A 13,622-nucleotide genomic window follows, 5' to 3' on the forward strand; every position below is an offset into this window, starting at 1 on the left:
ACATCTTGCAACTATAAGACTTTTAAGGAGCAGAACATATATCTTTTAATCTTGCTATGGTAACCATAATGATACTTTCTTGTCATGGTTTGATAGCTAAGATGGCCATTGGTGACTGAGGAGAGAAGTTCAGGTCATCAAGTGGTACGCTTAAATTGCCGTCTGATCCATACGACTATCCCAACTATGCCGGTTGTTATTATAGCATAACCATGACGCAAGGCTACACAATAGTTGTAAGATACCAGGTAAACAACAAAAGAATCTGCAAAATTTTTCTTCAGGGGAGAACAATAAATGATGTACACTGTCAGATAAACAAGAAACTACATGTATGACTGCAAATAAATTTAAGAATTGCAATAAATATGGCGTACAGTTATAACATACTGACAAAGACTATACAGTGTTTGACAATGCAAAGCCCATGTGACTTAGCGTTCGTCGCATTGAATGGGAACAGGTATAATCCCCGCCGGTCATCCACCCTGTCGTACAGAATCATATTGTCGGTTAGGCTAGTTCAATGCATTTCCATCTTCCTGTTTATTTTTTAATAAAATTCTGTCCTTCTTTTGACAGTAAAATTTACTGCAAATTGATTTGTAGTCATTTTGTGCTGCCCAAGTTTGTCGCTATCATAGGGGATGCACAAACTGTCCGTCTCCAGGGACAGGGGCGGGGGTAGTCGTGCCTTGGGTTCAGCACAAGGTTCTCCTTGCTATGGTTTATTTTATTTTAATACATTGGACTATGATATGTATTGCCAATAATGAATAATGCCAACCTTTAATGTCTTGCATGATAGCACTGGTTTTGTAATAATTTCCTTCTCTCCTTCGCTGTGTCACGTATTACTTTTCTTACTATCCTTTTTCTTTTTCGTTTTTCTATTCAACTTGCTGTTTTGTGAATAAAGGATTTTTTTAAAAATGTCTTTATACCTTTAATAGGAATAGCTGTTGATGTGTAAAACTTTGTGCTGATTGTCTCTTTATCCTCTTGCGACCAACATTTTGGTAGTATGCGCCTCGAAAGTAAAAGACCTAAACTTTTGCTTAAACTTTCCTGAATGAAGCTTTCAACCATTCTCTTAAAAAATCAACAATAAAAATCGGGGGTCACCGTGCAAAGTTTGGAACAAATTTGTATAGAAAATAGAGAACAAATTACCTAACATTTTGCGATATGATATTTGGAAATCAAAATGACCGCAATTCCTGTGATAACTCCATTGGGGAAAATCAAATTTTGGATTTTCGAAAAACTACGCCCGGCGCTGAAAGTTTTTCTTTGTCCTAGAACTTTAAAATGAGTCCCCACAAGTGGTAGATCAAAAAAGAATTGTAGAAATTTGAGATACCGACTATCTGTCCGTTGGGCGCATTCTACCTTAAAGAGGCACTCCCACTTGGTAACATTTTTAAAACACATTCTTTTAATGCCAACGGTCGATATTTGACGTGGCGACTCCGCGCGGATCGCGAGATATCGATAAAAACATGTCATTTCCCGAGCGTATTTTTCACATCCCGAAGTTTTACGATCGTTTCTGGTTATGACCCGAAATCCCCCGAAAGTGTGTCGTTGTGCTGATTGACGATATTCTAAGAAGTCCAAAAACGTTCGAATGACGCAATTAATTTACCTCCTACTGCGGTGACTTTATATACATCATTATCAATGCCTTTGGGCTCTGGTAATTCTTTTATAAAACTTCTCCTTAGTTTTTGTCGTTTTCATTATTCTCAATCAGATGTATTAAATTTTCAAACAATACCACATAGATATCAGTTTTTACGTGTAAAATATTAGTTGCCTCTGATGACTACATTTTGTCGTCTGCCATACAGTTACGCGTGGTTCGATACATCGCGGCCGCCGCGTGTGGTATGCGCGCATACCACGCGGCGGCCACTATACATGTATCAACCGCACCTATCTGTGCTAGTCACCTATGCGAATTCTGGTGGAATCAGCAAAATTTGTTTTTCGTTTTTTTTGCCAAGTCAGTAGGACTCGGCTTTCAACCATGGGACATGCCCGCTCACCGACGCGAGTGGTACTGCTGTGGCGTACAGCAGCGTCAGCGTAGACTCGTACTCCATAGCTTAGTTGACAGTGGCCCCAGTGCCGAACGTTCTATGTCCGGAAGCTGAATTCAGGTGGGCCACCGGAATTCAAACTTTAACTTTTTTGAGGACATGTTTTTATCGATATCTCGCGATCCGCGCGCAGTCGCCATGTCAAATATCGACCGTTGGCATTAAAAAAATGTGTTTTAAAAATGTTACCAAGTGGGAGTGCCTCTTTAAATAGCAGGTTTTGTACGCCCTCGACAGCTAACTTTAATATGTATTACCCTTGCTACATTGTACACCGTAACAATACAAAACAGGTATATCGTAAGTTCGCCGTTGAGGGCTTAATCAAGAAGAAATGTACGCATTCTATGTTTGAAACATAGTTTTACGTTTACGTATTCTTAAATGAATAAATATATACATCGTAACATATTAAAACGCGAAAAATCACCATAAATGGTATTCTAAAGTCGTGGGAATTGATTTCTTAACAAAGTTAACCGTATCTACTGAAATGACGGTACACGTATGTATGTATGTATGTATGTATGTATGTATGTATGTATGTATGTATGTATGTATGTATGTATGTATGTATGTATGTATGTATGTATGTATGTATGTATGTACTGTATATATATATATATATATATATATATATATATATATATATATATATATATATAATATATATATATATATATATATATATCATTCATTCATTATTTAAATGTTCAACATCCCCGAGATAGCGGTGTCAGCCTTTAAGAATTTGATCTTGAAAGTAGGACGTGCATTCCAAGCAGGTCGAAGCGACTTTCGACATATCACTTCACAGCTACCGTCTTGGCTAACACACACACACCGATGCTAAATACTACATGATGTCAAAAACTACACAGTGTTTGACAATGTCGAGCCAATGTAAATGAAAGACTCAGCGTTCGTGCATTGAATGGGATATGGTGTTCGTGACTCCCTTCCGGTCACCCATTCCTTCTCACAATGTCTTTTGTCGGCAGCGCTGTGACGTAAGTATACTGTGAAGGTTTCTCTAATTGTACTTATTTTTTCGTTGATGGATCAGAGCAGTAAAGTGTGGTTATGTTCTCCCCTTTATCTGGTGGACGATTTGGTTCTCCTGTTACAGTACTGAAAAATAATTTGAAATTATTACTCAATCCACAGAGTTGGAAGCTTTTTCGCCGTGACTATTTTGGACATGCATCTGATTTTAATTGAACGTTGCCATGGCGTGCGAACCTCGTTTTGTTGCTACGGAACATTTTGACCGCCATTTTAATTGTGACGTCATTCTACTAGCTACAAATCATCAAACTCTTTTAAATAGTTGAGGATTGTTCTATTCGTTTTCTCTTTGACTTCACATGTTAATTTGACGCCCTACTGAATTGTGCTTTATTGTGCATATAATTCTATACAATTTGTTCTACTCCTACAACAAACCACGTCGACTCAATCTCTGTCATGCGCGGATGAAGTACGAACATTATTTATTTGCGAGTGAGTGGGGTTATCATATGGTGACGGCCAGCTGACCTCATTTGTCTTACAGCTAAACAAAGATTTTGACAGTTTTCTGAAAGGCGATTTTGAATTAATACAACTCAGCTTGGCACTCCTTTACTAGGGATGGTATACACATCGTTGAAATTAGACAAAGCGTCGCTATCTTCAGGACAGATATCGTCTACCTCGACATGTTGACTGTACGCAGAACTCGGTGAAAGATTACAATATTTAATAGAAGAAAAGTTTTTTCAACTCAGTTTAATGTTTTGCTTGGAAGCGACTGAAAAATTATTCAAAATCAACAGGTGGTGCTTCCTCATAGATGATTCATTTGGAGACGAAGAGGTAAGAATGTAAATGCTAACAAATTATGTTACTATCTGCCAACCAATCACGTCTGAAGTAATCCAATAACTAAGTAAAATTTGTCGGACTACTGTAACAGCTTTCCAACAATCTTCTCAATCAAACAAATGTTTCATGCAGGTTACAAGATTAAAAATTTGACTGCGTAGAGTTTGGTTTCTCTGGCTTAATATCTATCCGAAGTTTTTTTTGAGCCGTCAGCAGAATATATTGTCGACTTACAAAGATAGGTTGAAATTATTTACACATACGTCAGTGAGCAGTGTGACATTGTCACGTCACTGGCAACCACAGACTCATAGGGTGGCATACCGCCGTTTGTCGGAGTGTGGCCCTTGTCTACAGCTCATTGGGAGCCCTGAAATAAAAGATTATCTTCTTTTTACATTCATAAAATGTAGACTAATAAGGTTCACGCACGCTGAAATTACACAGCCAGACGCCACTGTTACTCTGTGTCAAATCAGTTTATAGTCTATATTTACCCTTTGTGAAGAAGAACGTAACGGTACTGTTTGATCGTCTCCATGGACGATGACCTGGCTTTAGCCGTAATTTCAAGTAAAAGCTTGCTACTATAACGGTTGTCCTTCGTTCAACAAAACGCCATTTTCTCTGAATGAATGAAACGATTCGTTGAGTTCAGGCAAAGCATGTTCTAACATTAACGGAAACGTCTTATAATATCGGATAAAATGGAAAACACTGTGACACTATAAGAACGAAACCAAAAGAGCAGCACGCAAAGAATAAAACAAGAAAACATGTGTAGGGCGTCGAAGCAAATGCGTCAGTGTTTTCGCTTTAAATTATTTGAATGCATCCGACTAGATATGGTTATTGTATAACGTTATTCAACCGAACGGATCGTGGCAAATTTGAATACAAAAGAATCGTTTTGTTGTCAAGTTGAGGATAGGCAATGATGCGTCTATATTCCGTTTCGAGAGCAGAAAGAAAGCGGAGTCAAATATATATTTCTGTAAAGTCACCTCAAACGAATTTAACAACCAACAATTCATATTGTCAGCATCTTGATTTCGATGTGATAGTGTATCGGAAAATATGGTACCTAATGTTCTCACTGTTAATATAATAAATGCTGTGACATTCAAAATTTGACAGTTTGTTATTTGGAATTCCATAGTTTCACATGTATGCCATCACAATAAGCTTACAAAAGCCTATCCGGTAAGTCTCCGCTGACGCACACGCGGTAGTTGCAGGGTTTCGCCGCTCTACTTTTCAGGATAATGCGTACATTCCCTTCGACCTTCTTCGTTTAGGAATTGCTTGAATTGAATTTCACTCAGAGGTGCGTGTCATATTCTGAACATGTTACAGCTTATTACAACTCGAATTGCACCCTGGCTAATCGTCTTGAATGTTCTTCTATAATTTTATTCCCTAACCTGGTATTATCTTTAGAGATACAATGCATAAAGTTGAAGAAAAAACAAAACATAAATTTATAAGCAGAAACTTATTGTCTTGCTTTTTTCCCACGAAGCAGAGTATAGCATTCGAACTCGTTTGGCTTGCATTTCAATTTCTGCACAAATATTTTTGAAGTAAACCTTAGGAATAGAATATGAGACTCATAAAATATATGCATTAAAGCCTACATAACTTACAAGTATTTGAATTTGCTAATTAATAGTTTAGAACTTACAGTAATGAAATGATGCTCTTTATTCCAGTTAACTTTAAACTTACTGATCACCAACAAGGAATTCGAACAGGACTAATTCACAGAAGGATGAGCGGAGCATGGCGTTTGACAGTTCTGGCAGCCGTGGTTTGGTTATCGCAGCCGTTGATTGCAGAGTATGACTCGTCAGAAGTAGACGGGAAACGACATAGCAGCAGAGGTAATGTATGGCCTGTCAAATCCACGTCAACTGTCGACATGTTTGCTCATACAGTCGTTGTTAGGATTTCATGATCTGTTTACTCGATGATGTATGAGACAGCTTGCCCATCCTTCAATCGTCGTCGTTTACACAAAATATCACGCTCAGTATAACTGAAGGCACGACTTATTTGGCAATATTTTCCAACTAAGTTTTGGAAGATGCCTTCCGGCAGTGACCAACATCAGAGCCTGGGGCTCGTATTGTCGACCGCGGGCCATTCGGGTACTTGCTGGTTCTTACGTCATTTTTGCGTCACAGCAAAGTGAAAAAAAAAATCTAAGTTCGGATTTTTCAACCAACAATATTCATTGTTTCAACATACATAAATGACATAACTTTTACTGCTACTTTTTCACATAATTTCTGCATCATTCGCTCTTCTGTATCGTCTGATCTCGCATTTACCTCGCTCACGTGCGTTTCATCTACTAACGTCACTTGGCGGTCAATAACTTGCAGGTATTGTTATCTTTGCAATTGTATTTTGGACTTGCTTACTTGTTATTCAGAGACACAAAACATACCTGGACTGTAGAGGGGCCGTGGTATAACTAATTTCAAAATTGCCTTTGTTTTCCCATAGAGCTAAGGGCCCTGGGTGACTGTGGCGGGTTTACACCGACACGTCCGGGGAACTGGCGTCTCCCAACTATCCCAGTTACTATGGCAACAACCAGCATTGCATGTATAGTATAAGTGTACCCTTGGATGTGTTCATAGTGGTAGGCCTTTTTATGAATATTGTTCACACACAGTTCAAACGGCAGCATTATGAGGGCAACGTTATAAGGGGATGTTTAAATACCTGACGAAATTGCATCTGTAGTGTGGTCCATTAGAATTTATACACAACAGCTACGTTCAAAAAGGTATTTTGATATGTAGCATCCCTCCAATGGCCACTACGAATTGAGTATAGGTTTGTAAATTAATAGTCTTCAAAAATCATTCTTGTTTCTATACACAACTCGTTTCTAACTGCTATTGATCCGGTACGTGACGGTTTTTTAACTGGCAGTAACTGCAATCAAACCATATAAACTAATTTGGCTTCAAAACGACCATAAGATATAGCATTGATCTTATCAGAATGTAAATTGCCGATTGAGACTTTGACTGATGTGTAAAAGCAAAACAAAAACAAGAAACAAACAAAATGACAAAGCGATTCCCAAACATTGTTACCCTCTAAACCCTGCTTGTGTATTGTCAAATAATTCCAATATGACCCACAGTACACTATTTTATTTATTCTATTTGCAATTTTCCTGAACCAAATGAAAGAAATAACAAACAAACAGACAATCTATTGTTTGTCTTAAAACATTCGCCCGGGAATTAACTTTTCGCATTTTTATTTTACCATTGCACGTGGAGCTTCAATTTCATACGTTCGACCTCGAGGCTAACAACATGGATTACGTCGATGTTTATGACGGAGACGTGTACGACTCGCAGTACAGAATAGGAAGGTACTCCGGGGCAGAAATACCGGGCATTATACAGTCAAGCGCCTCCAGCCTCCTCCTGGTATTCGTTTCCGACTTCAGCACAACGGCGCGAGGGTTCTACGCCAAGTACAGCAGCATGAAAGGTCACACCTCGTACGGCATGTGTTTTGGCGATCACTTCACAGACATGGGGTCTTTCACCTCCCCGTTGTACCCTTCGAATTATCCTATGCATATGAACTGCTTTTATCTCATCTCCCTGGCAACGGGAAGCACAATACGAGTAAGATTTTTGTATTTCAGTGCCATAAATCACGGCAAACGTAGAGTATACGTTCGGAATTCAGAAATAGTCAATGATACGTACAAACCTTTTGTCTAAAAAACTTAACGCGAAAATGAGGTGAAAATAAACGGTGAACTTAATATTAAGATGAGAGGACAACATGCAATAATAAACAGGACTGAGTGACTACATTGGCCTTTTCAAAGTCGCCAAAGAGTTTTTATGTCATGTTCTTACAAGTCAATTTATTCTGTTCATGAGAGAGAGGAGAGAGAGAGAGAGAGAGAGGAGAGAGAGAGAGAGAGAGAGAGAGAGAGAGAGAGAGAGAGATGGACATACAATCTGATCGTATTTTGATTAACGACTCAGTAAATTTAAAATTCTCTATCTGTTTCAAGCTCGAGTTTCTGGAGTTTGCAACCGAAAACAGTTTTGACTACGTCGAGGTGTATAACGGAAGCGATACGCAAGCCACAAGTCTTGGCAGGTACAGTGGAACAAATCTACCATCCCCGATCACATCCACGGGTTCCAGTCTCTACGTTAAGTTTCGTTCGGACGGGAGCACACAGCTTCGAGGTTTCTACGCGATATACAGCGTTGCGTCCTCCAAGACGTATTCTGGTAAGTTAAAAGGACAGTAATAGATGAACGTGCATTTCGTCTATTGCGTCTTTGTACAAGCTCCTCTATCCATATGTAGTGCTGACCAGCCAGAGACGATTTTGAATTACTAAATATTGTTTTTCTTTAGTCTGTGGCGATGACTTAGTCTCAGCACAAGGTGGCGCTATTCAATCACACGAATCATATCCCAGCTACTACGGCGTCAATCTGCAATGTTCGCTGATCATCCCTATCCAACACTCATTCAACCAAATCTACCTGAGGTTCACCGACATAGATCTATTCTACGCAAACTCTGAAGGTACGTTTGTTTAACAAATAATTCCGAATTACCCTACTTAGTTTATATAATGACCGGCACCCTGTAAAGTAAATTGCTCATCGACTTCATAAATCCTCAATTGTGATTGTGTAGACGATTAAGTGTAGACATGTGGCCTGCATAGGCTAACGACGACACTGCTTGGTCGCGGCAGTCTTTTACAATGTTTTGCGAAATCAAGTTCGCTCAAAGCAAATGCAAATCAGAAGCAGTCTCCATTAGCAACTCGCATGCAGCCTACGTATTAAATATCTGCGTTTTGGGCGCTCCTTGTACAATGCACAGGATTTTGATCGCATCGTCGTCGACCGGATGCCTCGACATTATCATGACGTCCTTCATATTTTTTCGTTAAAATTGACCACGTTTTCTTTCTAAAGACTCAATCTTTTGATCAAACTTATTTTCATATTTTAAACTATTCCTTTTCAAAATCAAGAACGAAAATCAGGGGTCAAACATGCAATATTTGGTTCTGGAGTAACAACAAACTAGCCAACATTTATACCCACAATTAAAATTAACTAAGGCCACAACCCCGTTTGTGTCTCTATGGGTAAAAATGAAAACAAAATGCAATTTTCACAAAAATAGCGGAACGAAAACTTTATTTACCTCAAGAGCTTCAAAATTAGCCCCCCTCCCACAAGTCAGTGTTAGATTCAGCGAAGGCTGTGAAAGTTTGAGCATAGACAGTATTATCGCCCTCTGCCATCTATGGTTATATCTGTCCCCGATCAATTATATTCTGATATACAATCCCTGCCAAACACTTGGGTGCACCTAACTGCCATTTCGACAGTTCGTACCCGAGCAAATCTTTATTACACCTGCAGACTGTAGTGGCTCTGACGTAATCACTGTGACAGACAGCACTGGGACTGTGTCTGAGACTATCTGTGACAACGACTACCTACCCAGCATCGAGACTCTGGCCGACCTCCCCAGCCTAAACGTAACTTTTGAGAGCACTGGAAGTCACTCAACCTCTTACAAGGGATTCAGCGCCGTATTTGCCCTCTATTACATCCCGAGTGGTAAGTTGCACGTAAGTTGTTAGTTCTGTTTTCACTAGCTCGTGTGAAATTATCTCCTGTAATTTTTTCTCCGGGCTTGCTTTACTTTGCTTTGCTTTTTCTTTACTTTCGCGATGGCTCACTCGACCCCTCTGTCCTCCCTCTCCTCTACCCTCTCCCTAATGACTCTGAAATTTTTAGTGTGTTTCTTTTGTTTTCTGTCTCTCTACTCCAGTCTTTCGTCTTCCTAGCATTTTGGCAAGAATTTAGCGTACACTCTTCTGTTTTGACGGGGACAGGAGGAGTGATGTGTTTACTCTAAAGTCATTATAAATAAAGAAAAATCGCGCTCAAAACCAAATTGAAAATATAGCCGAGAATCTTAAATTGCACGCATCTGAGTTACACGCGAGAAAGCACCTTCACTCCAGCTTACAATCTGCAGTCAATAAAAAATTATGGTTTGATTCTCTGCACTTTTGTCGGATATACGGAACAAATTTGATGTTCAGCTGACTCGCTCTGGTCTTCGCCACGCTGTGACGACCGGTCCTGATGATACGATTGTAACAATGGAACCACCGCTGAGTTGAGGCTATTTTGCGAGAGAATTGCAGCCGCGTTTATCAATGCAGTAGTGTACGGTCGCTGGTGTAAAAACTTCATGTGTCTTTTCTGCACAGGAACGTGTCACGTAAACGACTTCGCCTGCTCTAACGGAAGGTGTATCTCCAATGGCCTGCGATGCGACGGCACAGACCACTGCTCCGACAACTCCGATGAAGAGAACTGCTCCGATTCCGAGTCAGGTGCGTGCACGACGGCTTTCTCCAATGATGAGCCGATACGCATGCGTTAGTCGTGCGGATAGAACAGAGTTCGACGCTCAGACCATTCATGACGCTGATCTGTGACAAAAATTGCGTCTGACGCTAATAAGTGTTATTTTGGTCACGGATTTATGAGTCTTAACCCTGCTCATTCATCAGCCGTCATGGTTGAAAACATGTTTATTTAATTTTGTCCGTTATGTCCGTGCACGTAACATATTACCGTGTCACCTTTGCGGTGATACTGTAGGCAAAGAGGAAAAGTAAGGTAATTAACACTCTGGTCGAAATCTGACCAGAGGGAGACTTGATCACCGTACTTCGGAAGAATAAGTTAAAATTCTCCCTTTCATTTATCTTTGTGTTTTTGTTGTCATCATATTGACTTTCAAAATTATATACAAATAAAACAATTTTGTTGGAGCCTAGAGGTCTACTAAAGTAAATTGGTATCTTTCTGCGACATGCTTAACTTTCGCTGAACAGTAGGTGAATTTCCAACACGATGTAACGCATAACGCTGCCATGGTTGGATTTCTGGCGATTTTCATATTTCATTTACAAAACTGGAAAACAGTAACACTTCCTTAGGTAGCAATAGCATCTTTATATTATTAGCGACAGTAACTGTAACTTTCGAGAAGTATTCATTCCTCCAGGTAAAGATCAATAAGCGCCAAGTATTACCTAGGCGTTTCAAATACAGCGCCCCATTTACAACATGCAGTTTTTGTGTTGAAAAGTGAACTCCAGCCTGGACTCTAATCCAACCGTGACTGTCAAAAACGCCGTTTGAAGTCTCAAACATGATGCATTTGTAGTTGAACTAGAAGGAATAGGATTTAAAAAAATGAACAGAACAAAAAGAATTTATGGTTTATTACTTTCATCTTCAGCTGAATCCGGTGGCATATAAATATTGATTGATTGATTGGTTTTCTAGATAGCCCTGACATAATCTTGATTGTTGGGTTAGCCTTCGGTGGCGTGGTGCTGTTGCTTATCATCATAGTACTGGTGGTATATTGTTGTTGCTGCAAGGAACCGACGTCCACAGCGCCCTCATCGGCAAATAAGCCGCCCGGGAGTGGTTTCAATGCTGCATCGGGGTAAGTCATCAGCGAGTTTGTCAGGTAGCAATGCATCCAGGGCAAGTAACTTTTCACATCGGTGTAACATCTGTTTCTGACAAAAAAAAATCTTTTGTCCCTTTATCCGACATAACTTAACGACCTGTAGCAAAGCTACGCATGTGCAGGGCGATGTTCAAGTTTAATATTCTCTTCATTTTCAAGAACACGTGACAAAGATCGCTTTCTCAGGGTAGCTAATTTTGGTCACTGGCTGTCTTATAAGCAGGCGAGAGACAGGTGTCGTTATCTTCCCTGGGTGTTGTTCGAAGTTGTGAAATATCAAGTGGATCAGTAAAACCATTCTGTTCACATATTTAGTGAAAATGACTAGAACACTGCAGCTTTTCAAAAGACTTAAGTTTTTCCAGGCAACGTTTGGCAAAAAAAAAACGTCCAGTGGCGGACATACATTGAAATTTTACAGCACAGAATTCATCTGAAAGTTAGTGATCTTCTGCTATTTGAACGTGGACTCGAGTAGAAGGCCGTGAAAATTGCCGACACGTATACTTTGCCTAACCATCATGAAAATAGCAAAGACTTTGGCTACCATTCTTTGTCGAATGCAGCTCCAACTCTGTGGTATGTCTTACCAAAAGATATTCGGTTTTCACCATCAGTTACTTCTTTTAAGCCGTCTCTTAAAACATAGCTTTTTAGAAAGCACTGTGACAAAGTTCGCTGGTTTGTTGTTCTTAATTTCTTTTAGCATGTATTGTTGAGTGTCTTTTTCTCAGTGTATTTTTATGATCTTTCAGTGTATTTTATTGTAAAGCGATTTGATATTTTATTGATGGAGATCGCTCTAGAAAAATAAATTATTATTATTATTATTATTATTATAATTATTATTAGTATTATTAAAAGAGTCTTTAAATTTATCTCCTCTTCTCCTACAGACCAGTGGATCCAACCAGACAGTTTGTCAGCTATGAAAACGCGACGAACCCACAGTTTGTAAGCTATGAGAACAAAGCGGACACCACCACGCTATTTCATTCATCGGGAATTCAAAGTAATGCTCATGCTGGCTACTACAATGCTGCTTACCCCGTACCAATAGAATGATCTGTGACCTCTGTAAGATACATCTGGCCTGTACAGTACTTTCATTGGTACGGAAACACATTCGAATCTACAATACAAGGCCACATCGGGACACGTGTCATGAGAAAATTCCTCTTTAAACTTTGTTTTAGCTGTAGCAATGTATTATTTTTACTGTGTGCTGTTATACTTGAATTTTTCGCCCTCACCTGTTCGTTATAAGAGTTCATCCTGCACTCAAAACTAATACCATGATGGCAGAAAGAAGTGCAATGACAGGTTAACCGAGTTAGACAAGTTTCAGATTTAAGAAGTTTGTCCTTACAGGTACGAACGTTGTATAAGCAGGTGACCGACGATCTACAATTTCTCGTTTAAGTAAAACAAATGTGGCAGTGACACCACATAACGCAATTTCAACCTGCTGACTCTGTATTTCAACATACAACCATTCAATCGAGCAGAATTATATATGTACATATATATATATATATAGATATATTTATTACATGCCTCGTATATTGAACGTCGCGCGCTCCATAGGATTCAATGGTAACTCGTCGATGACGTCCTGGGCCGCATAGTCATCATTGGACTGAAAGTGAACCGGAACTATTTTTAACTTGACAACTTTTTTATGTAAAAATGTCGAAATTTCATGTTTTGCACAGGAAATTAGGTTGTGGGAAAATTTTGCAGAAAAAAAAATGATAAACCGCATAACAGTAGTTTAAATATATCATTGTGCCATTCGATGATAAAATCATTCCGTTGTTAACGGATTTTCGTCTAAGATGAAAATAAAGCATTGGATTATCATTTGCCAATGAATCTAAATATTTTGAGTGAAAACTGTGTAAGAGAGGCATGTAATAAAAAAATTATAGCCCAAACATGGGACTATGTACCCTCGGGGCAGGAGACCATTTGCCCTCCTTAAACGTTCATTCATTCACATTCGTAATTTTCAAGTTCATGGCTGAGCCTTTTTCGGCAGTAATGAAAGCTGTT

The 13,622-nt window shown here is 39.3% G+C and overlaps 1 protein-coding gene across 2 annotated transcripts; it reads left to right on the top strand.

Moving 5' to 3' along the window:
* The first annotated feature begins 3,711 nt into the window (after positions 1 to 3,711).
* LOC139148052 (tolloid-like protein 2) lies at positions 3,712 to 13,095 on the top strand. 2 transcript variants are annotated; one of them, XM_070719321.1, is made up of 10 exons: positions 3,712 to 3,962; positions 5,684 to 5,854; positions 6,483 to 6,621; positions 7,277 to 7,633; positions 8,035 to 8,260; positions 8,391 to 8,564; positions 9,422 to 9,622; positions 10,285 to 10,410; positions 11,375 to 11,540; positions 12,464 to 13,095. In XM_070719321.1, exons 3-10 carry the CDS (start codon positions 6,583 to 6,585, stop codon positions 12,630 to 12,632), a joined length of 1,458 nt encoding a protein of 485 aa, XP_070575422.1. In that variant the 5' UTR covers positions 3,712 to 3,962; positions 5,684 to 5,854; positions 6,483 to 6,582; the 3' UTR covers positions 12,633 to 13,095. The 2 variants fall into 2 exon arrangements, with proteins under 2 accessions (XP_070575422.1, XP_070575423.1); XM_070719322.1 differs by lacking the exon at positions 6,483 to 6,621.
* The last annotated feature ends 527 nt before the right edge of the window (positions 13,096 to 13,622 follow it).

Source organism: Ptychodera flava, chromosome 13 (genome assembly GCF_041260155.1).
Source record: "Ptychodera flava strain L36383 chromosome 13, AS_Pfla_20210202, whole genome shotgun sequence".
Lineage (NCBI taxonomy): Eukaryota > Metazoa > Hemichordata > Enteropneusta > Ptychoderidae > Ptychodera > Ptychodera flava.

Coding starts and splice junctions, on each gene's coding strand:
- LOC139148052 (XM_070719321.1), top strand. CDS start 6,583: ATGTATAGTATAAGTGTACCCTTGGATGTGTTCATAGTG. Junction 7,634..8,034: donor CAACGGGAAGCACAATACGA/GTAAGATTTTTG, acceptor ATCTGTTTCAAG/CTCGAGTTTCTGGAGTTTGC. Junction 8,261..8,390: donor GTCCTCCAAGACGTATTCTG/GTAAGTTAAAAG, acceptor GTTTTTCTTTAG/TCTGTGGCGATGACTTAGTC.